This window comes from Haliotis cracherodii, unplaced genomic scaffold (assembly GCF_022045235.1).
Source record: "Haliotis cracherodii isolate W230 unplaced genomic scaffold, xgHalCrac1.p SCAF_2, whole genome shotgun sequence".
In the NCBI taxonomy this organism is placed as follows: domain Eukaryota; kingdom Metazoa; phylum Mollusca; class Gastropoda; order Lepetellida; family Haliotidae; genus Haliotis; species Haliotis cracherodii.
Genome location: NW_027266275.1, coordinates 80,335,500 through 80,361,412, shown reverse-complemented (window position 1 = coordinate 80,361,412; position 25,913 = coordinate 80,335,500). Strand labels below are relative to the sequence as shown.

Sequence of the window (25,913 nt, the reverse complement as noted above, 5' to 3'; positions counted from 1 at the left end):
AACATTTGTTACATTTGACCACTTTCTAAAAGGCATTGTGTATTCATAGTTTTCAGCCATGGGAGTCGTGTCAATTGATGCTGATCAAAGGGGTACACGGGTTCTGGACTACTCGTTGTCTGACTACCATTGTTGTGCAAGCCTCGGTGGCTGAAAGGGTTGGGTCGCTGATTTTTGTACTGGGGATTAGTTGCCTCACTCGGATGGGTTCAAGCCAAAAAGTAACATAATTTGTGCTTTCCTAAGACCGGCAGTGAGTTAAACAAATTAAATGGATTCTTTCAATAGCTTCTGGTTTTTTTCAAGTTCCCAGACATCCACATATGGGAGTTACCATAACCTCGAATGCTTTAAATAAACAGACAGGGTCACAATAGTACCATCTTTTAACGTCTTTTGTTATGACGCGATATGATCTTGTTGACCGATAATCGGTATTCGATTATTAGCTGTGGTTAAAATTCATTGTTCATGTACGTAATATTCTTTCATATTCCTTCTTTTGTTTGAATTCATGCGTCCTTTTTAACGCTACACACCGATAAGTACAATTTAATCCTCTGCCTGAAGTAATGAACGTGTCAATGCGCAACGACCACGCTCTAACCGAGCAGGCATTAAGACAGTTATAATTACATTTGTCAGGCGGTTGTGAATATAGAGACGGGAAGCATATCGACTCTACCTTCTTCCTGGTTCTTTATCAACTCCGAAACTAAAGAAAAAAACAACTCCGAAACAAAGCCGACGAATGCAAAATTGTAACGTCCTCACACTCGCACACAAGGAACAGTCTTTGCGCTGAATGTCAAATACGCCTCCACGCATACAGGTGCTATATAACGAGGGTACGTTTACCTTACAGTGAATTGGTAGATACGTCCATGTTCAGTATTTGAAACATGAAATGTTTGAGGAACAGCTCGGCATCTGCATAATACTATTGCGGTTAAAACGTAAAGTTGAACAAGATGCTCTTTCGTCACGTGACTCAATGCGACCTCCTCGGTTATTGTTTTGGGCTTGGACACCAGGTAAGTAGGCACTCCTTCTAGCACTGTACATCATGATTTAGTGTTTCCAGCAAATAGTAAATCTATACCATACACAGGTCTTATCCGGGTCAGTTGTGCTTTTGAAGTTTTGGTGACGTGATTGTGTGTAGCTCACATCTGCTGTAATACGACATATTTTGTGCAGTGCCCCATACACCGTGTGACTGTGTGTTGGCCTGGTCGCTGGGCCGACAGTTAAATGGCGGTCAGAGGCTAATAATAGACGACATACACACATAGTTACATCAACACAGCATATGCCTCGCATGTTTAATCTTTATAAGCAGAAACAGATTGACAATTTGCGCTGGTTTTACCGATATGTAATCTCTGTACGTAGTTTAATAACAATTGTGTGATTTACCTTATCTTGATCACTAGCATTTTGGTGATTTACCTTGTCCTGATTAGTAGCATGGAGGATCTACATCGTCTTGGTTAGTAACATGTTGGTGATTTACCTTGTCCTGATTAGTAGCATTAAGGATCTACATCGTCTTGGTTAGTAACATGTTGGTGATTTACCTTGTCCTGATTAGTAGCATTAAGGATCTACATCGTCTAGGTTAGTAACATGTTGGTGATTTACCTTGTCCTGATTAGTAGCATTAAGGATTTACATCGTCTTGGTTAGTAACATGTTGGTGATTTACCTTGTCCTGATTAGTAGCATGGAGGATCTACATCGTCTAGGTTAGTAACATGTTGGTGATTTACCTTGTCCTGATTAGTAGCATGGAGGATCTACATCGTCTAGGTTAGTAACATGTTGGTGATTTACCTTGTCCTGATTAGTAGCATGGAGGATCTACATCGTCTAGGTTAGTAACATGTTGGTGATTTACCTTGTCCTGATTAGTAGCATGGAGGATCTACATCGTCTAGGTTAGTAACATGTTGGTGATTTACCTTGTCCTGATTAGTAGCATGGAGGATCTACATCGTCTAGGTTAGTAACATGTTGGTGATTTACCTTGTCCTGATTAGTAGCATGGAGGATCTACATCGTCTAGGTTAGTAACATGTTGGTGATTTACCTTGTCCTGATTAGTAGCATGGAGGATCTACATCGTCTAGGTTAGTAACATGTTGGTGATTTACCTTGTCCTGATTAGTAGCATGGAGGATCTACATCGTCTAGGTTAGTAACATGTTGGTGATTTACCTTGTCCTGATTAGTAGCATGGAGGATCTACATCGTCTAGGTTAGTAACATGTTGGTGATTTACCTTGTCCTGATTAGTAGCATGGAGGATCTACATCGTCTAGGTTAGTAACATGTTGGTGATTTACCTTGTCCTGATTAGTAGCATGGAGGATCTACATCGTCTAGGTTAGTAACATGTTGGTGATTTACCTTGTCCTGATTAGTAGCATGGAGGATCTACATCGTCTAGGTTAGTAACATGTTGGTGATTTACCTTGTCCTGATTAGTAGCATGGAGGATCTACATCGTCTAGGTTAGTAACATGTTGGTGATTTACCTTGTCCTGATTAGTAGCATGGAGGATCTACATCGTCTAGGTTAGTAACATGTTGGTGATTTACCTTGTCCTGATTAGTAGCATGGAGGATCTACATCGTCTAGGTTAGTAACATGTTGGTGATTTACCTTGTCCTGATTAGTAGCATGGAGGATCTACATCGTCTAGGTTAGTAACATGTTGGTGATTTACCTTGTCCTGATTAGTAGCATGGAGGATCTACATCGTCTAGGTTAGTAACATGTTGGTGATTTACCTTGTCCTGATTAGTAGCATGGAGGATCTACATCGTCTAGGTTAGTAACATGTTGGTGATTTACCTTGTCCAGATTAGTAGCATTAAGGATCTACATCGTCTAGGTTAGTAACATGTTGGTGATTTACCTTGTCCTGATTAGTAGCATTAAGGATCTACATCGTCTAGGTTAGTAACATGTTGGTGATTTACCTTGTCCAGATTAGTAGCATTAAGGATCTACATCGTCTAGGTTAGTAACATGTTGGTGATTTACCTTGTCCAGATTAGTACCATTAAGGATCTACATCGTCTAGGTTAGTAACATGTTGGTGATTTACCTTGTCCTGATTAGTAGCATGGAGGATCTACATCGTCTAGGTTAGTAACATGTTGGTGATTTACCTTGTCCTGATTAGTAGCATGGAGGATCTACATCGTCTAGGTTAGTAACATGTTGGTGATTTACCTTGTCCTGATTAGTAGCATTAAGGATCTACATCGTCTAGGTTAGTAACATGTTGGTGATTTACCTTGTCCAGATTAGTAGCATTAAGGATCTACATCGTCTAGGTTAGTAACATGTTGGTGATTTACCTTGTCCAGATTAGTAGCATTAAGGATCTACATCGTCTAGGTTAGTAACATGTTGGTGATTTACCTTGTCCTGATTAGTAGCATGGAGGATCTACATTGTCTAGGTTAGTAACATTTTAGTGATTTACCTTGTCCTGATTAGTAGCATGAAGGATCTACATCGTCTAGGTTAGTAACATGTTGGTGATTTACCTTGTCCTGATTAATAGCATGGAGGATCTACATCGTCTAGGTTAGTAATATTTCGGTGATTTACCCTGTCCTGATTAGTAGCATTAAGGATCTTCATCTTCTAGGTTAGTAACATTTTGGTGATTTACCTTGTCCTGATTAGTAGCATTAAGGATCTACATCGTCTAGGCTAGTAACATGTTGGTGATTTACCTTGTCCTGATTAGTAGCGTTAAGAATCTACATCGTCTAGGCTAGTAACGTGTTGGTGATTTACCTTGTCCTGATTAGTAGCATCAAGGATCTACATCGTCTAGGTTAGTAACATTTTGGTGATTTACCTTGTCCTGATTAGTAGCATTAAGGATCTACATCGTCTAGGTTAGTAACATGTTGGTGATTTACCTTGTCCTGATTAGTAGCATTAAGGATCTACATCGTCTAGGTTAGTAACATGTTGGTGATTTACCTTGTCCTGATAAGTAGCATCAAGGATCTACATTGTCTAGGTTAGTAACATGTTGGTGATTTACCTTGTCCTGATTAGTAGCATTGAAGATCTACATCGTCTAGGTTAGTAACATTTTGGTGATTTACCTTGTCCTGATTAGTAGCATTGAGGATCTACATCGTCTAGGTTAGTAACATTTTGGTGATTTACCTTGTCCTGATTAGTAGCATTAAGGATCTACATCGTCTAGGTTAGTAACATGTTGGTGATTTACCTTGTCCAGATTAGTAGCATTAAGGATCTACATCGTCTAGGTTAGTAACATGTTGGTGATTTACCTTGTCCAGATTAGTAGCATTAAGGATCTACATCGTCTAGGTTAGTAACATGTTGGTGATTTACCTTGTCCTGATTAGTAGCATGGAGGATCTACATTGTCTAGGTTAGTAACATTTTAGTGATTTACCTTGTCCTGATTAGTAGCATGGAGGATCTACATCGTCTAGGTTAGTAACATGTTGGTGATTTACCTTGTCCTGATTAATAGCATGGAGGATCTACATCGTCTAGGTTAGTAATATTTCGGTGATTTACCCTGTCCTGATTAGTAGCATTAAGGATCTTCATCTTCTAGGTTAGTAACATTTTGGTGATTTACCTTGTCCTGATTAGTAGCATTAAGGATCTACATCGTCTAGGCTAGTAACATGTTGGTGATTTACCTTGTCCTGATTAGTAGCGTTAAGGATCTACATCGTCTAGGCTAGTAACGTGTTGGTGATTTACCTTGTCCTGATTAGTAGCATCAAGGATCTACATCGTCTAGGTTAGTAACATTTTGGTGATTTACCTTGTCCTGATTAGTAGCATTAAGGATCTACATCGTCTAGGTTAGTAACATGTTGGTGATTTACCTTGTCCTGATTAGTAGCATTAAGGATCTACATCGTCTAGGTTAGTAACATGTTGGTGATTTACCTTGTCCTGATTAGTAGCATGGAGGATCTACATCGTCTAGGTTAGTAACATGTTGGTGATTTACCTTGTCCTGATTAGTAGCATTGAGGATCTACATCGTCTAGGTTAGTAATATTTGGGTGATTTACCTTGTCCTGATTAGTAGCATTAATGATCTACATTGTCTAGGTTAGTAACGTGTTGGCGATTTATCTTGTCCTGATTAGTAGCATTAATTATCTACGTTGTCTAGGTTAGTAACATGTTGGTGATTTACCTTGTCCTGATTAGTAGCATTAAGGATCTACATCGTCTAGGTTAGTAACATGTTGGTGATTTACCTTGTCCTGATTAGTAGCATGGAGGATCCACATCGTCTTGGTTAGTAACATGTTGGTGATTTACCTTGTCCTGATTAGTAGCATTAAGGATCCACATCGTCTAGGTAAGTATCATTTTGGTGATTTACCTTGTCCTGATTAGTAGCATGAATGATCTACATCGTCTAGGTTAGTAACATGCTGGTGATTCACCTTGTCTGGATAAGTAGCTGTCTTTTTACATTGTCTTCATTAGTAACACTGTAGCGAGTTATCTTGTCTTGATCAGTCGCATTTTGGTGATTTACCTTGTCTGGATTAGTAGCAATTCGTGATTTACATTGTCTGAAATAATGGCATTTGGTGATTTACATTGTCAGGATTAGTAGCATTTTGGTGATTTACCTTGTCCTGATTAGTAGAATGAAGGGTCGACATTGTCTTGGTTAGTAAAATTCTGGAAAAAAAATCGTGATTTACATTGTCAAGATTAGTAGCATTTTGGCGATTTACCTTGTCTGGATCAGTAGCATTTTGGTGATTTCCATTGTCTTGATAAGTTACACTGTGGTGATTTACCTGTCTTTATCAGCAACAATATTCGTGATTTGCCTTGTCTTGATTAGCAACATTTTGGTAATTTACCTTGTCTCGTTTAGCAACATGTTGGTGTTTTACCTAGTTTTGACTGGTAACATTTTGGTGATTTACCTAATTTTGATTGGTAACATTTGGGTGATTTATCTAATTCTGATTGGTAACATTTTGGTGATTTACCTAGTTTTGATTGGTAACATTTTGGTGAATTGCATTGTACTGATTCAGTAACATGTCTTGTCATGACGTTTCAGATGCATCCTACCTTTTTAACTGGCCATGGATTTTATGAGTTACATTAACAATTACATGTCGCACGTAAACACGCATGTCATGTGCAACTGTCAGTCAGGCCGCTGACCTATTCAGTGTTGCGGGGTAACTCTCATGTTCTGTCGTCACGTGTGACTCAATCTTGCTGAATCGGCTATACCAAAAGGTTAAGACTTAAACTTAAAGGTTAAAAAATTATCGACGTTTCTGCTATTCATGAATCCACGTCACTACAGCAGTGAACAATGTTATCAGGTCTTATCTTAATCTTGACTTCCAATAAGGAACAACAAAGTATTACATACTGGGACATACACGACGCCGAGACGGATAAGGCGGCTGTATACAGTGGAACAGTAGGTATATTGTGTTCTCGCATAGAAGCCCTCTGCGGTCTGGTGTAAATATTTAACACCATGCGTACCCCCTCTCCGTACCTTTTTATATAGCGGACTAAGAACGTGGATGCTCTTGACACTGACCCAACAGGATGGTGGGACTACAAGGCATTACATACAATGGACGGTAGTCATTGGGTCACACCTGTTACGCATATATTACCAAAGCGATGGTTGATAAACACAGGTGCTGCTGATTGAGTGCAGGCTGTGCCTGGTAAACTTAGACAACATTAATCAACATATTATTGACAGTACATTCTTAATGACTAATGGTCGATGAATAGTTATGACCTCGCCATATGACTGCAGATTGTATATATGCGGTGATTCAAACAGATTGGACGGGAAGACCTGTTTGCTGTGAGTCATACTCTTCATAGAAATTGTAAATAATAGTCACGTGCTTGGGGGCGAGAGATTACAATCGATAACATATTTCTTGATTCCAACTGATACCATGGACATTCAATTTTTATCTATGTACATTACTTCTTCGTACATGAAGTATATTTTTCCAAATTCAATCACTTTCACGAAGGAAAATCATTTTTAATGTGAACTATTGATAATAGAACAACATCATTCATTTCTTATTCGAAAATTCGTATATTTCATTCATTACTAAGTTTCGTCAGTTGGTCAATATGGCCTGCTGAGAGTATTATATTCTATAAATCAAGAACTATCTATTTCCTATGTCCCCTATTTTAATTCATATCCATTTTCGTCAATTAATTTTTTCAATGTTTTATTTATTTGTACGTCATTAACAATTGGTAATCTCCCGATCGAACCAAACTGAGAAAGTCATTTTTATTGACTGACTGCACCAGAGCGTTCAAGGACGCTAAATAGTAGGATCCCTCGTCAAGGTCTGGACTTACTTCTGGACTGTACTAGATCATCACATTTTGATAAAATAGTGCATTAAGACATTATGTGTCACCTTACAGATAAACATCAACCATGGATGAGAAGGTACTGAAGAAGATGGATGAGCTGGAGCGATATGAGAAGGTAGTAAAGCACCTAGGAGAACGGTACGACCAATCGAAGGGGGTGTCGCCCCTCTTCCGGTATGGGCAGCTCAAATCTATGATCAAGGCGGCCATTTTGAAAATGTCGAAAGATAACGAAGATGACAGTGATGGTGAGGATCAGGAAACATCCAAGCCAGGTACACTCGCAGTGGAAGCTGTGCGGCTTCCTTGAAGTATTTTCCCCAGATACACAATCTAACCAGGCTAATGTTTTATCAACGCAATTGGGATACGATGCCAATCATTAACCAATAGTATAGAATCGAATCGGTAACACATTTCTTGCTTACAACGTATACCATGGACATTTCATTTTTATTCATGTACATAACCTCTACTTACAGGAAGTATATTATCCAAATTTATTCACTTTCACCAAAGAAATACCTTTTTTCTGTGAACTATTGCTCGTTTCGTTTGTTTGTTTCCTATCACCATAGACGTCACGTCATGTTAGATTAACATAAATGTTCATCAGAAACGAAACGCAATTTAAATACAGATCTTCATAAGTTCAGTTGTAAAATACATGGTGTAGTAATCTATATATACAAAGTATCCTAAAGTTGTATATCGTGCATAACACCCGGTCTGCTTCTCGTGGAAGAAAATAGCAACACATTTTTATCAGTGAACCGATGAAATGTGAATCGAGGTTTTGGAAGTCACATCTAGATCCCAACATTTCAAACTTCCAATCTGTTCTAGTGAGTTGGCGAGATTTTGTAGTCACATCGGCAATATTTCAGCCATATCGTTCTAAATCAAATTATTCAGGAATAATGCATAAATATAGACTATAAAACCTGTCGACAAAGGGCAATAAAAAAACTACAGTATTACAGCTATAAAAATTAAACTGGTAAGTTACCCTAAAATTGTGACTATTCAGAACAATATATCATAAACATTGGCTAGAGATCACCAGCAACCAAAGTTGAGCCAGCATACAAGGAACCCAATCTGTTCTAAAACTATGTTTGAATGCTAACGTTTCGTTTCAGATCTGAAACAAATGTCCAACACACGTCTGACTGAAGACTTCATACAGAAGAGGCGCCAGGTTAAGGCTATCCTGAGGTTGAAGGACGAGTACGCTGCATCCAAGAGACTCGGTGCCTTTGTGAGGTACGGGGAGCTCAAGTCGATGATCAAACGCGTTACCAGGGATACACAGGGTGGGCCAGTAACCGCTGGGAGGTGATAGCAGGGGGTTAAAGTAGAGACGAGGCACGAGAGAATGTGTATAGATAACCAATGTGAGATTACTCAACAGTAAAATCTTGCCAAATATGTTACAACAGAAATATTTCAGAGACCTTGTCAACTGTACTGAGGCTATCCTATGTGAGCCGTCTTTACGGTTAATGCTTTAAAACAAACGATATGCTCTAAAGGAAAACAAGGAAAGAAATATTTTTCCAGGGAAGTTATATGTCTAGTATTAAGATTGAGTGAGTGTGAGTGAGCGAGTCGGAATCGAATCGGGTCCAGGAATGCGAAATCACTAGGGGTTTCCACCGTCCCTCCAAAACAATTGTCTTTGTTAATTCCATAACACTAGAACTAAGCTGGGTACTGGTGAAAACAGTCAGCAATTTACCAAGCTCCTTCGGACGCATTGGATGATAGTGAAAACTGTCACAGCGGATAAAACAGGCCAAGACAGGCCTCGTTGACGCTAACAGGTAATATTGAGTAAGTGGGGTGTGTTTAACGACGCTTGGAACAGTATTTCAGGTATATCCAAGTATGACAGCTTAAATTTGGAGTAAAGGCCACGAGCACGGGTAAGGTGCTGATAAGCTTTGAATGATAGTCAGGGCAAAGATGGGTTTCCAACGTTCAAATCGTAGGATACAATACCAGGACGGTATGTAGTAAGTTGCGTGTAACAACTTCCAAAACGTGCCACTAGCCGATCTGTCTAATGATGCCTGCAATATGAGAATTAGTGTTATACGATTATTTCGCTTTCCGCACTAGGGGCGTGGTTTAAAATGTTTATGTATCACTTTTATCATGATCACAATTCCCACTGTTGCCATCTCAATCGTTGCCTTCATTGTCCCCATTGGTATTATATTTGTTCTCAGCACGAGGAATGTTAAAAGTTTGTTCGAAATATCATGATTTTTGTCGTTATTTTGCAACTGTTATTGACCATGTATTTATGTATGTTATTCTCACGCCTATATCATATTCATATTGATTGTAGGATATACGTGTTTCTATGTTGCATAAAGTTTCTGATCTGAACAGTTTCAGCGATGTGAATACTGGCAAATCTTTTTGATAAACTATGTTAATTATTATTATGTTGACTTATGTGTGTATCCATTTTGACATGCAGTAAAAATATCAAATAATACACATTTCTTTATTTCCTGTTCAACATATACGAAATTTATCATGGTAGATTTACCACACTTACAAATCATCTTTGATAGATGGTTGGAGTCTTGATGTTGATGGCCCTTACAACCAGCCTCAAAGACTTAATATTCAGAAAACGTCAAGAAGACATCAACATCAAATGACTCCATTCATCAATCAACCGTGATCAAGGCCATGAAATACCATACACTGGTAGACTAAAAAGTCTGTCATACCCGATAGCTCCGCCAAATCGTGTCAGTTGTCATAGAGGCTGATTTGGGACAAGCTTTGTCTGAATGAACAAAGGCTGAATACCCTGTAGCCATGACATCACTAAATTGCAATTTCTTTAAGATGCTAATCTCCATTTGATTGTACATTGACTGAATGCCATCCTTAACGAGCTGTGCAACGATGTCACTGGGGGCTTGCTGTTATTTATGTCATGACATATATAACCTTAATCGATTATTCCCTGGGCTGTGTTGGTAATGACACCCGTAGGTCCCATGTCCAGGCAAACGTCATCGCCTCTTCGTCTGTCTGTGACCAAACTTCTTTTTAGCACCATATCGTATAAAGACCGCTAACATCTACAAGTCTGCAACTTCTGTAGCCTCCATCGCCTTCATGGGGAAACTCTGTCTATTTTGTAAAGGAATCAATGGCTATACTTGTTATCGTTCTTGGTATTTAGTATTGGTCCAAGGTTGTCGACGTGGGGGCGCACACAGGTTCATTCTCCTGGCATTGGTACCATGGGTTCTGTTCATTTGTGTTGAGGAAGCTTGCATCTCTGGCAGATGTCACAGGTCTTGATGTAGTATTCTATGCCTTGGCAAGTAGTATTTCTGCTTGATTGCTTGTCTTGTGGAGTCTCTTCCATGATCATCTTCCCGAGGCAAGGAAGTTAACTGAGTGTAAAAGTCCAGTTTCCACCCTTGCCGAAAAGACTGGAATTCTGGAGTTATGTTTTGGCTGGACTAACGAGTCTATGCAAAGTCCAATCAAAATCAAGCAACGAACTAGATATCCGGTTCGCAAACATGGAATTCACCATTCAGATGAGGATTGCAAAGCATGTGTACCGCCAACTTGGCATCGACAGTTATTTTACAAATCTTTTCATGTTTTTAATCAAGGTGCTCACGTGATGTGATGCACTTCCCGAGGTAGGGTCCGTTTTATTACAATATATATCTTGATTATCGATCAGATCGTCTTGACTGGGCGCCGCCATTATGTTTGAAGCCAGATGCAATCAATGTGAGAAGTGCAATCTGATAGGTCATAAGAAGGGTAATAGAAGAGACATAACGTTCAATGACCACTGGTGGCGATACGATCGAGCCACGAAGTTCCAACGTATTTCGGCAAGAGTGGAAACTGGGCTTTTGTAGCCAGTTAACACCCTTGCCTCGGGAAGATGTTCCATGATGGGATTCTCCTACTTGTGAGTCATGGTATGCAGCTAGATGTTCTTTCCGGTCCTGGTGTGGATCTGCTAACTGAGTCGCTAAAGATGTTCAGCCTGGTTTAGTGCCTCTGTCCTTGGGGTGGTAGATATGGTAGAGTGTGTTGCTGACAATGTCATATTTGCCCGTCCAACCGATTAGATTTGCTGTGGATTATCGAAATAAAATGTCATCACAAAGCCTATAGACTATCCCCTGCTAATTGTACCTGATACAACTAGCCACGCCCAGGCTCAACCTTTTACCGTCTTGGATTGTGCAAGTGGATTCTTGCAAATGCCATTATATCCACATTCTAAGAATAAATCAGCCTTTACCACACAAGAAAGAGTTTAATTGGTTACCATTTGGCCTAAAGAATTCACCTATATCTATTCAATCTATTTAAGCTCAAGCTCTCAGAGCAATCAATTGGAAATTTGAATTAATATACATAGATGATTTGACCATTCATTCCAAAACATTTTCAGAACATCTCAACCATTTTAAATTTGTTTTTATCCAAATAAAGAGAATTAGGTCTCAGCTTGAAACCAACAAAACGTAAATTTGCAGCAAAAAAAGTCAATTATCTTGGGCACATATTTTCTAAGGAAGGTATTGCTGTTGATACAGGCAAAACTGAAGTCGTCAGTTCATTCCAAATTCCATCTCCCCTGCAAAACATGCGCCAATGCCTTGGATTATTAAACGTGGATCAGCAAATTATTCAAAAGTTGCTGGGGGCATGGGTGGTCCAGTTGTCTAAGGCGCCGCGATTCGCTGTGCAGAGTTGCGTCCCGTGGGCACGCCAGAAACCTATGATTGTGGGTTCGAATCCCGGTTCGCCCCGATTATGTTTCTAGGTTTGTCTGCACCATACCCGTACTCGTGGGTTTCACCGAAATGGTAAACGTCTTAGACTTGCATCACTTCGGGCTTTCCTCCCACATTAAGCTGACACGCCGTGATATAACTGGAATACTGTTAAAAGCGGCGTTACACCCAACTCACTCACTCACTCAAAAGTTGCTGTTCCACTCACATGGCCGTTACAAAACAAAAATCAAAATTAGACTGGACTGAAGCTTAGTAGCACTCCAAAACCTGCCTACCCAGACTCTACCAAGTCCTTTATCCTAGCCAACGATGAAAGTAGGGAAGCTCATGGTTTCACTCTTGATCAGCTTAATGAACAAGACATAGCATATGGAGGTAGGTCATTACATCCTTGTGAAAGGAAATGATTAGTTACTAAGCAGTAATGTCTCGCTGTGCTTGAAGGCATTAGAACTTTCAGGTCATACTTAGCTGACAGTGAGTTGTCCGGCGTTGTTTGACTGTAACCGAACTTTGACGTATAAAATTTATCGTCATATTTTGAAAGTAACATAACCAGCAAACAATACTGACGCCACCAGAAGAATTGATTTTTGTGTGAATGCGTCACTATATAAGCGCAATAACGTGAGTGCGACGTTAAATCCCATTTCACCTCACCCTTATGTCACTGGGTTATATCATTGATAGCAGCTTGAGATAAATGATAAATATTTTGTGACCCACAGTATACGACATAGGTAGTTATACAAAGGCGTGATAAAATGATTCAAGCTCGCTACAGCAAAAAGTACTTGAAATTCGAGTGTACAGTCCAATATATTTAAAACTTAAAACAGAACAATGATCAATATATATATTCTCCGACATCTTCATTACAATCATCAGGGAGACTGAAGTTAGAACGATGCGAATGAAACATGACGGAGAAATCTTTAGCCACACACGCACGCACGCACGCACGCACGCACGCACGCACGCACGCACACACACACACACACACGTCGTAACACCATGAGTTACGTCAACAATTATACATTATGGCGTCATCACCTACTGTATTGCATTAGATGCGAAAGTAGATGATGACATTATTTTATCCTTGTTGACATAATACGTGATGATACGACCGTACATGAAAGTACATGATGACCTGCCCACCTACTTTACCAATGTGACACTGCGTCTGTTTCTATCCCGTTAATTCACCAGTATCCATGTCGTAATTTAGGAATCCTGCCTCTAAACAGCAAGTAACATGTAACATGGTGTAACATGGTGTAACAGTTAAATAATACCTGCACAGAACAGCTGTAAATTTGATTATGCGACAGCAGCATAATTCTATCCCAAGTGGATGTCTTCACACAGCTATTAAACTGGATATCAGACTGACAAGATAATAAAACAGCCAAGCTGGTAGCCCAAATTATATCCCTTCAGGGAATAGCCTCAATAAATTTGTGAACATCAAATGTTTATGCATATCATACGACGAGATGCTGTCGACAACCATGACGTTTAGCTGCATGTTCAGTTTCTGTGTAAAATGGTGCTCTAATACTGTAGCTCACCTTATCGTGCTTTCTAGACCCTATTCTGAATCATTACACTCAGTACATTTTCGTTCATGACATTAGAGAGTGAATATTGTTTTACGTTGGTTTTCGCACTATTCCAGTAATGTCACGGCGGCGGACATCGGAAATGAGCTTCACACATGTTATCCATGTTTGGAATCGAACCCAGGCCTTCGCCGTGACAGGCGAACAAAATAACCACTAGGCTACCCCACCGCTCTTTTTATGGGAAATTTCAACAATAAGAATACCTATCAGTTGACTGAATGGTTCATAACTTTGTGACAAATATATTCATTCACGATTACTTGAGGGGCCCAATGCCTCTACCAACCTACTGGTAATATAATCACAAGTGACGTCTCTGTTGTTGGCAATAACAACCTCCGTCGGTTATCTTAAATATCGTGAACAGCCGGATGCAGTGGAAGCCTATCACCACATGAAGGAAGAGTATTTCCCAACTATTCATGACAGGAAATGAACGTGTCACCCGAGACCCTAATGACAAACGTTTGACATGTACGTGCAGTATCGACCCGTGAAGATCCGGGGTAGAATAGGTCTTCAGCAACCCATGCTTGTCTCCCCGTGAAGCTCCGGGGTAGAATAGATCTTCAGCAACCCATGCTTGTCTCCCCGTGAAGATCCGGGGTAGAATAGGTCTTCAGCAACCCATGCTTGCCGTAAAGGGTGACTATGCTTGTCGTAAGAGGCGACAAACGGGATCGGGTGGTCAGACTCGCTGACTTGGTTCATGCACATCGTATCCAAAATGCGTGGATCGATGATCATGATGTCAATCACTGGATTGTCTGGTCCAGACTCGATTATTTACAGACCGCCGTCATATAGCTGGAATATTGCTCAGTGCGGCGTTAAACAACAAACAAACGTATAGTTTTGTCTGGCCGCCACATTTGGACATGTGTGACAGTAATACTTTTCTTTGAAACCTCTTTTGTAAACAGAATGGCAACGCAAGAAAATAACCAGTCTCGATAATACGCCGAAACACATTTTATTTGGAGTAAAAGGCAAAACTAGCTGTGAAAGTTATATCAATAAATGGATCACTCAACATAGACACGGTGCATCGAAATATTATCTCTTTGACTGTTAAATATATTAAGCGATCTACCTATATGTAGAATAAGCTAATAGACGCTAACAGCCTATTGACCTTTAGTCCATATTGACGTATCTCAAAAAGAGTACTTTATTAAAGAAAAACGAGTGGGCGTTCTTTATCGTACAATTAAACACTGCAAGGAGAATACGCCATGAGGGGCGCATCCCCCAAGTGGTTTATTACTCCTGCAATGTTTTATTGTGCGATAAGCAAGGCCCACGAGCCGGTAGTTGCTTCTATACGAGATATAAACATTCTGTACAGCCCCTTTAAGGGTGTTCATAAAATGTTCAAGCTTTAATATTTACCTGTATTTAAATAATGATGACTCTCTGAATACAATCCGACCTCGGCAATGTCTGACAAGTCCATTTTATGAACTGGGGTGTAAAGTTAGGTCTTTCCTGAATATTCACACAATTTTCACGCCGATTAACTGTACCTTTTCCCCAATACTGATCTATCTTATTTCTCCCACTTTTGGTGCGATCGTTCGGCCATTGTGTTTATCTACGTTGAATCTTTGGGGAAAAATTTACTAGACACTTCCTTCTCAAAAATAACAAATTTACGTCAAATCAAGTTGCGAGCGCATTTTCGAATCTCCAGAAATGCTAAAACAAGGTGTATCGTGAAATGAACTACGATTCGTTCTTCATTGTTCTTTGCAATTTATTTCTTTTCTCACATGGGCAATAGTTCGCAATTCTCGCTCTAGGTATCTGTTGATGACACATTCGAGGTTTTGTGTCATCGGCACAAGGGAGCAGTCGGGTAGCCTAGTGTTAAAGCGTTCGCTCGTTATGCTGAAGATCTGGGTTCGAATCCCAAAATGGGTACCATGTGTGAAGCCCATTTCTGCTGACCCCCGCCGTAATATTGATGGAATATTGCTAAAAGCGGCGTAAAACCATACTCACTCACTCACTTACTAACTCCCTCATCGGCACAGAGCACATGAATCAAGATTGTAAAAATCATTACTTTCGTTTCCATTTTCTAGTTAAACAACAGTGTGCACTGTAGGCTATGAGCTCCAGTACAGTCGAACTCTGTTATCTCGGATGTGTTTAACTTCGAGATATCCGGACATTCCAAATAACGAAATAACGAGGCATGGAAATCCATCTAGAGGAAGTAACAGTAATAAGATCAACAATACGATTGCATTTACAGGACAATAAGAACACAATGCTCACAGTCCTGTTGGCAGTCCTCACTGACAGTTGTGACAATCATGCACGGTGTAATAAAATGTATATTTAGGATTGACAAAAAGAGTATGTGTATGTGTGATGTCAGCAATCAGAAAGAAATAGCGGAGGGAGAAGTTTTACACATGGGTACTCATGATGATTTATTTGACAATATAGACCACCATTACATGGGTTAGAAGGTGCACAGTATTTTACAGTCGTGTCAGATGTGTGAGGGAAAGTACTAGATATACAAGGAGTGCTCGCTGTGTAAGATGTATATTTGCGCTTCTCAGAACTGTTAATGTGTCAAATGACAACTTTGTGATAAAGGTACAAAATTCTATAGTGTAGTCACGGTTGGGACCCAGTCCAATGTTCAAGATAGCTATGTCTTTTTATCTAAATTTGAGATAAGATTTTGTTTGTTTGTTGTTTAACACCCACTCAACAATATTCCAGCTATATGACGACGGTCTGTAAATAATCTAGTCTGGACCAGACAATCCAGGGATTGACATCATGAGCAGCGATCAATGCAATTTGGATTGATGACATGCATGTATCAAGTATGCCAGCCTAAGGACCAGAGCTCGTTAGTCGCCTCTTACGACAAGGATAGTCGACTTTTACGGCAAGGATGGGTTGCAGAAGACCTATTCTACCCTTGATCTTGAGATAAGACATCATATATGCATTTATATAGTGAGTCAGTCGGGCGGGAAAATAGGTTTGAGATATCGGTACATTCAAGATAACAGGGTTCAAGATAACTGTTCTTCGGCTCTCCTGTTCCAGACATAAATAACCAAGTCTCGAACATACAATCCAGTGACTGACATCATGAGCATCGATCCAAGCAATTGGGATATGATAACATGCATCACCCAAGTCAGCAAGCCTGACCACCCAATTCTGTAACTCGCCTCTTATGACAGGCATAGTCGCCTTTTATGGCAAGCATGGGTTGCTGAAGACTCATTCTTACCTCAGAGAGCTTTAACTTACAAACAAACAAAGTGTCAGATATTCACTCTTTATTAACACTTTCCCATTCTACATTCATAGACTCATGTCCACAGCAGACTTCCATCCAGTGGAACTTTTGTACAATAAAGTATGTCAACATCTCTCAAAATATCAGCGGCCACATGGTTCCTCTGGAAGGATCAAACTCGGGCTAACCACATGGCAAACACTGTGACTGCTGTCCTAGCAGTTCCTTACACAGAATTCCTCTTGGGTGAGAGAGTTGGGCTTAACGCCGCTTTTAACAGTATTACAGTTATATCGTGGCGTGTCAGCTTAATGTGGGAGGAAAGCCTGAAGTAATGCAGGTCCCTGACGTTTACCACTTCAGTGAATACCACCAGCACGGGTAAGGCGCAGACAAACCTAGAAACATAATTGGGGTGAACCAGGATTTGAACCCACAATCATAGATTTTTTTAGCGTGCCCAAGGGATGCAAGTCTCAACAGCGAATCGCAGCGCCTTAGACGACTGAGGCACCCCTGCCACCCTTCTTCAATAAAAACCTTTTAGTCTCCCAATGCATCAAACCCTCCTGTACCTGTTTCACACTGACCACCCATTGCATTCACATCCTCATCCAGACACAACACACATGGCCGAAGTACTGATTTCTACATGTTTAGTTTATTTGTTTGTTTGTTGTTCAATGCCACACTCAGCAATATTCCAGCTATATGACGGCAGTCTGCAAATAATCGAGTTTGGACCAGACAATCCATTGATTGACATCATAAGCATCGATCCAAGCAATTGGGATACAATGACAAGCATCAACCAAATCAGTGATCCTGACCACCCGATCCCGTTTGTCGCCTCTAGCAACAAGCATAGTCGCCTTGTACAACAAGCATCAGTTTTGAAGACCTGTTCTACCCCGGATCTTCATGGGTCTTAGTTTCAGTTAATTCTGCATAACAATTGATGCAAAGATGTAAGAAGTACACTTTCATATATTGATTATCGTACTCTATCATATCCAAACTCTCTCTACATAAATCACCACAGACAGACCCAAGAAATTTGACAAAATCATGTATGCCATGATATAATGACAGGAAATCTATTGCCCACCCCTACAACCTCCAGGGCCCCTGCACGGCATCAGAGCCCCGCCCCACCCTGTACGGCATCAGAGCCCCGCCCCACCCTGCACGGCATCAGAGCCCCGCCCCACCACGGCAAGGTGGGGACTGGCCTATCTTCTGTTCTGACGTATTCCACTGCTCAGGGGTCTTGGCCTGAAAGAAGGTGCAAAGTACCTCATGCCTCCTCATGGACCAAACATCACTGCCACATCACTACATCCAGTCATCAGGACTACATTCAGGGGAAACTGGTTACAGTGGATGGTTAGTCCTTCGATCATAACACTTTGTATCACTTGTAACAAACATGAGGTCATTTTAACCAACATAAGAGTGCAAAAAGGCCAAACAATTCACTTTCTGTCAGGTTACGCAAAGTAACTTCTCAAACCTGTTTCATCTTTCTCTTTCACATTCTGAATAATTTGAAATTTCTGGGTTTTACCATTAATGATGTCATCATTTATATTGGTTACAAGCATTTAACAAATGATTAATTAATAATACATCAATTCGCCAAAATAGGGGCATCACTCACATGAATAGAGAGAGCATGAATCTGGGTTTTCAGTTCCTCCTGCAGAGTTTCATTCACCATCCGATGTCGCTGCAACACAAGGGAAGAAGTATGAGGCACAGCCAGTGAGACCCCACTAGCCCACACACATCGCTAGTCCATACACATCGCTAGTCCACACACATCGCTAGTCCATACACATCGCTAGTCCACACACCCCACCAGTCCACACATCCCACTGGTCCACACACCCCACTAGTCCACACACCAAACTAGTCCACACACCCCACTAGTCCATACACCCCACTAGTCCACACATCCCACTGGTCCACACACCCCACTAGTCCACACACCAAACTAGTCCACACACCCCACTAGTCCACACACCCCACTAGTCCACACTCCCGACCAGTCCACACACACTACTAGTCCACACACCCCACTGGTCCACACACCAAACTAGTCCACACACCCCACTAGTCCACACGTCCCACTAGTCCACACACCCCACCAGTCAACACACCCCACTAGTCTGCACACCCCAATAGTCCACACACCCCACTAGTCCACACAAACCACTAGTCCATAGATCCCACTAGTCCACACACCCCACTAGTCCATAGATCCCACTAGTCCATAGATCCCACTAGTCCACACACCCCACTAGTCCATAGATCCCACTAGTCCACACACCCCACTAGACCATAGATCCCACTAGTCCACACAACCCACTAGTCCATAGATCCCACTAGTCCATAGATCCCACTAGTCCACACACCCCACTAGTCCATAGATCCAACTAGTCCATAGATCCCACTAGTCCACACACCCCACTAGTCCATAGATCCCACTAGTCCACACACCCCACTAGTCCATAGATCCCACTAGTCCATACACCCCACTAGTCCACACACCCCACTAGTCCATAGATCCCACTAGTCCACACACCCCACTAGTCCATAGATCCCACTAGTCCATACACCCCACTAGTCCACACACCCCACCCGTCCAAACACCCCACCAGTCCATAGATCCCACTAGTCCACACACCCCACTAGTCCATAGATCCCACTAGTCCATACACCCCACTAGTCCACACCCCCCACTAGTCCATAGATCCCACTAGTCCACACACCCCACTAGTCCATAGATCCCACTAGTCCATACACCCCACTAGTCCACACACCCCACTAGTCCACACACCCCACTAGTCCATAGATCCCACTAGTCCATACACCCCACTAGTCCACACCCCCCACTAGTCCATAGATCCCACTAGTCCACACACCCCACTAGTCCATAGATCCCACTAGTCCATACACCCCACTAGTCCACACACCCCACTAGTCCACACACCCCACCAGTCCACACACCCCACTAGTCCATAGATCCCACTAGTCCACACACCCCACTAGTCCATAGATCCCACTAGTCCATACACCCCACTAGTCCACACACCCCACCAGTCCACACCACTTGTGCACACACCCTACCAGTCCACACACCCCACTAGTCCACACACCCCACTAGTCCATAGATCCCACTAGTCCATACACCCCACTAGTCCACACCCCCCACTAGTCCATAGATCCCACTAGTCCACACACCCCACTAGTCCATAGATCCCACTAGTCCATACACCCCACTAGTCCACACACCCCACTAGTCCACACACCCCACCAGTCCACACACCCCACTAGTCCATAGATCCCACTAGTCCACACACCCCACTAGTCCATAGATCCCACTAGTCCACACATCCCACTAGTCCACACACCCCACCAGTCCACACACCCCACCAGTCCACACACACCACCAGTCCACACACCCCACTAGTCCACACATCCCACTAGTCCACACATCCCACTAGTCCACACACCCCACCATTCCACACACCCCACCAGTCCACACACTCCACTAGTTCACAGACACCTTACCTTAATGAGAGGTTGATTTGAAAACTTTTCCGACACGACCAAAACTTTGAAATGGCTCTCTGACCCTGCAAAGAAAAACCAGAGAGTGTTTCAACAGTACTTCAATACCAAGAAAACCCCAAGTGACGCAGGGTCCAGGAGCTGGCTGACAGATCAAGATCAAAAGTAGGTCAGATCTGGGATTTGAACCCAGGACTAGCAGATCCTAGTGCTGAAGGGCACGACATGGTGACCCACATCCTCCAAACGTTCCTGATACCCTGGGTAAAACAGGGAGCATCCTAGCCTATCTACTACTTCCTTCCACTTACAAAGGACATATATGGATGCATGACTAAAAGTAATAAGTGAATGTTGTTTAACGTCACGTGTAGCAATATTCCAGCAATATCATGACAGGAGACATGACACATGGGCTTCATGCATTCTACCCATGTAGGGAATTGAACCCAGACTTTCAGCATGACCAGCGAACACCTTAACCAAGACACTACCTCACCACCCCATACAGCTAACGAAGTAGAAAAGTCTATATTTTGAAGCGACGCCTACAAATGTAGGAACTGAACTTATTACATGCAGCAAGGCCGATCAAAGGGAGGTAATATTACTGGAAATGTATTTACTAATCTCCAGTAACTGGTCATCCATCTTACTGGGATGAAGTGAAGATGAAGGTGAAATGGGGTTTCAAGTCACATTCAAGATTATTGCACTTACAATGCCACATGCATGTGTGTGTGTTTTTACTTATGTACTTGTTAAAATTTATCCTGGTTTTATAGAGCTAGCCCACATGGATACCATGCCAAACATTTTTTTTCAATATAAATACCTCGCTTCTGACTTTGAGCCAACCACTCCTTGTTTAATATTTATCTTCTCAATGCCGGGCGCCTGGCAGGGTCACAAGACGTTCCATTTTTTAACACCTTTTGGTATGATGCGCCCAGGGGATAGAACCACCAGTCTTCTACTCTGGACAGACGTTCTGTCCACTCCACCATGGAGGCGGTATTCGATTGGGATCACATCTCACTGTGTCTAACACTGGTCTCAGTGTGCATGGCATATGATGTAACGTACTAAACATGACAAAGTCTACAGATTTAAATTACCTTTAGGAACATTGTGCATATGGCTTTCATTGATGACCTCGAGGACATCTGGCTGTAGAACAAAGAGAGAAATTAAAATGACCAAATACAAATGTAATCTTAAACATTATCAGAACACACTTATCAATGTGATTTTATCCTTTATTCCTACATATAACAAACATATATATAACATTGTATCCTTTATTCCTACATAAACAAACATATGTATAAAATTGTATCCTTTATTCCTACACACAACAAACATATATATAACATTGTATCCTTTATTCCTACATAAACAAACATATGTATAAAATTGTATCCTTTATTCCTACACACAACAAACATGAGGATAACATTGTATCCTTTATTCCTACACACAACAAACACGAGGACAACATTGTATCCTTTATTCCTACATACAACAAACATATGTATAAAATTGTATCCTCCTCTATTCCTACACACAACAAACATGAGGATAACATTGTATCCTTTATTCTTACATACAACAAACATGAGGATAACATTGTGTCCTTTATTCCTACACACAACAAGCATGAGGATAACATTGCATCCTTTATTCCTACACACAACAAATATGAGGAAAACATTGTATCCTTTATATTTTGTTCTAACGCATGACAAACATGAGGATAACTTTGTATCCTTTATTCCTACGTACAACAAACATGAGGATAACACTGTATCCTTTATTCCTACACACAACAAACATATGTATAACATTGTATCCTTTATTCCTACATACAACAAACATGAGGATAACATTGTATCCTTGATCTCTTTGTTCCGACACATGACAAACATGAGGATAACATTGTATCCTTTATTCCTACACACAACAAACATGTAGATATTACATATGTATATTGAACAAAGTAAGTTCACCTGGAAGGCATCTGCTAGCTTCTTTTTGATGGAGGTTTCAACAGGCCTCTGGAAAACAGTATCTTAGCTTTTCACCTGATAAATATTTGTTCCTGGCACACTAAAGGTACTCGACTCTAAACAGCAAATTACAACTTCATACAACTCGGCCACCCATCCAGCTTCTTTCTCTGTTCCATGATAAAACAGATGAATTATTTTGAATCCTGAAAGTGAACTGGGACACCCATCAAGACTATGCTCCCCAAACATGCTTCACATCCAGTCATGACCACTTACTCCTGCCTCAATATCTACAATCTTTACTTGAGGATTGAAACATGAACTCTGCTCAATATTGACATTTTAACACTACAGAGTTTAAGCCATATTTACTGAAACGCTTTTAAATTGGATATGTCTCAGTTTAATTTACAAGTCCATATTTATCATTGTGTGTCAAATGTTGGTTTTACTGATGAAATGTTTCATAAAAACTGTGTTCTAAATGTTTACAGACCCATTGAATACCACCCATGCTTGGTTACTATGTCTGTCATCAGCCACCTCACAACAAATTTACCCAAAACATATTGAGCTGTATTCACCGCAATCAGCACCCGGAGAAAACATGCCAAAGGGGGATCCTTATTAGATCCTTATTAAAACCATACACATGATACAAAAATTACATTTTTTTTCAGAGATCATAACTTAACTCAAATGTCGATGAAACAATTTCAATAATAGTAATAGTAAGCTGGCAAGTATAAACTCTGTCTATGCAGCTGATTTCATGAGTGAGTGAGTGAGTATGGTTTTACGCCACTTTTAGCAATATTCCAGCAATATCACGGCGGGGGACACCACAAATGGGCTTCACACATTGTACCCATGTCGGGAATCGGATCCAGATCTTCGGCGTGATGAGCAAACGCTTTAACCACAAGGCCACCCGACCGCCCCCGCTGATTTCATGAAACAATCTGTGGAATAACATAAAAGTATGATCTGTTATGTAAATTTTCGGTCTTTGTAGGGGCGCTAATAAAAACTGCTTACAGATTTGTCTAGAAGTAGGGGGTGCTTAATATGGCAAATACGGTATCTACATTTGTTGTGTTTGTTACATATTTCCACCAGTTGTTTACCTCAGTCACAACATCACCCATACTGCGACAATAATGCTGTATTCCACTTTGTGCTGTTCTGATGCTTCGAACACAGGCAGAAGCTGGAAGACAATGCATGTGATGAAAAGGCATGAAAACAGCTGCGACATGTACAGTGATGTACCCCAGTTATTTGGATTGCTTGTTGTTCAATGCTGAACTCAGCAAAAAAGCAGCTATATATTGTTGGACTGTAAATGATCAAGTCTGGACCAGACAAACCAGTTATAATAAATTATGAGCAACAATCCTTCAGGACAAGGGAGATACTTAATGATATACAACTTCTTTATTACAATGAATGCGACATTCCAGTGTAGATACTAACACTGTTATCAAGCAATGCACCTCACTTGCTTGATAACGATGCTGGTATCTGCACTGAAATTTTGCATTCATTGTGTTTATAACGAACACGCTTATAACGAACTGACCGATATAATGAACTTATTTTTTAGTCCCGATCATTTGTTGTATATATGCTGTATGTATGATTATAACGAACTACGGTTATTACAAACTAAAATGAGCATGATTAGTGGGCCCCTCGATTTGGTTATAACCGTAGTTTACTGTAGTACATCCATTGAAGTGTCCCCCTTGTGCATCATACCTACTTCAGAATGCAAATAGAAGAAGAGGTCCTTCGTGATATGAAGACACACAATTAATCAAGTCATCAAACCTGACCACTGGATCCATTAAGTCACCTCTAGGGCTTGGACGAGTACAAATTTACTTCCCGGGTACCCACCACCTTATTACCCGACCCTACACGGGTACCCGCTGTAGATATGTAGAGATGGGTACAAACTGTCCAATTTGGAAAAGTTTGACTTTAGCCCTGGCAAAATGTATTTAGATACACCTGTAAAACGATCTGGTCATGCATACACTGAAGTTTTATCTTTATTCAAACATATAAAAGTCAGAAGAAATGGGTGCATTGGCAGAAAGAAATGGGAACATTAGTGACTTATAGTGTAACTATAGAGTTTTAGATAATTTTTGTCATCAAACAATATATCACGTGACTAACCATGGGTCAAGGCAGTCTTGTGGGTACCCGGGTCCTAGTCAGGACCCACCCCGCCCGAGAACCCGAGTTACCCGTCCCAGCCTTCCTTAGTCACCTCTTACAACCAGCATATATAAGGATGTAGGAAGACGATTCTAACCCAGAATCTCCACTGAGTGCTGTGACACTTCTTCAACATGGTGTTTATTCCATGTTCACAGACAAGCTACCATGGCAAATGCCTGAGTATCCAAAGTAGTGAAGTTACAACTATATTGAATCCTGGGCAAATGTGAAAACCTGGGGCATAACAGGTGCAAACATCTTGGTACACTTAGTTTTGTATAAAAATTTATCCTGGTCAGATAGACCCCATCAGTGTCACAGTCTGTACTTGCTTCAAGGTCAGATCTACTCACAGACTATTCTGTGTGTGTGTGTGTGTGAGAGAGAGAGAGAGAGAGAGAGAGAGAGAGAGAGAGAGAGAGAGAGAGAGAGAGAGAGAGAGAGAGAGAGTGTGTGTGTGTCTGCGTTTGTGTGTGAGTGTGTGTGCATGTGAGTGTGTGTGTGTGTGATACCAAACACACAGTGTCCATGCTCTAGCTATGAGTCTTGGTGTTATCTTATGTGATTGAACAATTATTATCATCAGCTGATTACAAATAGATTATTATTATTATTATTATTATCATCATCATTATTATTATTGGTAGAATCTATATATCCTTCATGTAGATTCTAATTTATAAGGCGTTCCTTATCGTAGTAACTGACCATATGTTTCTGTATTGCCCTGCTTGAAAATCTAGCCTCTGTTAGTTGTCACATCTTATAAACTTATAACAAACATACTTGACCGAAATGATTGCATCCCCAGCTGAATGAATGGTCACATATATCACATTTACGGTTCATTGATGATATTGCTGCGTTTGTAAAGGAAAGCATGATTGGATAAACGGCCTGGAAACAACCAATGAGATAATGAGTTACATACAA

At 40.9% G+C, this 25,913-nt stretch overlaps 2 protein-coding genes across 7 annotated transcripts; one reads left to right on the top strand and one right to left on the bottom strand.

Annotated features, from left to right (window-relative positions):
• Positions 1 to 792: 792 nt before the first annotated feature.
• LOC139469712 (uncharacterized) lies at positions 793 to 9,460 on the top strand. Of its 5 annotated transcripts, none has more exons than XM_071251960.1 (3): positions 793 to 848; positions 7,496 to 7,719; positions 8,587 to 9,460. In XM_071251960.1, exons 2-3 carry the CDS (start codon positions 7,509 to 7,511, stop codon positions 8,784 to 8,786), a joined length of 411 nt encoding a protein of 136 aa, XP_071108061.1. In that variant the 5' UTR covers positions 793 to 848; positions 7,496 to 7,508; the 3' UTR covers positions 8,787 to 9,460. The 5 variants fall into 5 exon arrangements, with proteins under 5 accessions (XP_071108061.1, XP_071108060.1, XP_071108063.1 ...); XM_071251959.1 differs by lacking the exon at positions 793 to 848 and adding an exon at positions 937 to 1,034; XM_071251962.1 differs by lacking the exon at positions 793 to 848 and adding an exon at positions 5,210 to 5,268.
• An 8,885-nt stretch (positions 9,461 to 18,345) lies between these two features.
• On the bottom strand, positions 18,346 to 25,844 carry LOC139469709 (DNA-binding transcriptional regulator BolA-like). Of its 2 annotated transcripts, none has more exons than XM_071251954.1 (7): positions 25,767 to 25,844; positions 23,876 to 23,958; positions 22,746 to 22,793; positions 21,855 to 21,906; positions 20,737 to 20,801; positions 18,821 to 18,889; positions 18,346 to 18,435 (listed from the first exon to the last, which is right to left on the bottom strand). In XM_071251954.1, exons 1-7 carry the CDS (start codon positions 25,783 to 25,785, stop codon positions 18,355 to 18,357), a joined length of 417 nt encoding a protein of 138 aa, XP_071108055.1. In that variant the 5' UTR covers positions 25,786 to 25,844; the 3' UTR covers positions 18,346 to 18,354. The 2 variants fall into 2 exon arrangements, with proteins under 2 accessions (XP_071108055.1, XP_071108056.1); XM_071251955.1 differs by having other exon boundaries at positions 25,689 to 25,828.
• Positions 25,845 to 25,913: the final 69 nt, after the last annotated feature.

What these genes read in the sequence shown, in the direction of transcription:
- LOC139469712 (XM_071251960.1), top strand. Translation starts at nt 7,509, where the DNA reads ATGGATGAGAAGGTACTGAAGAAGATGGATGAGCTGGAGCGATATGAG. An exon ending in TCAGGAAACATCCAAGCCAG is followed by an intron (nt 7,720 to 8,586) that starts GTACACTCGCAG and finishes GTTTCGTTTCAG; the next exon opens with ATCTGAAACAAATGTCCAAC.
- LOC139469709 (XM_071251954.1), bottom strand. An exon ending in TGGGTGATGTTGTGACTGAG is followed by an intron (nt 22,794 to 23,875) that starts GTAAACAACTGG and finishes ACTGTTTTCCAG; the next exon opens with AGGCCTGTTGAAACCTCCAT. An exon ending in TATGCACAATGTTCCTAAAG is followed by an intron (nt 20,802 to 21,854) that starts GTAATTTAAATC and finishes TTTTCTTTGCAG; the next exon opens with GGTCAGAGAGCCATTTCAAA.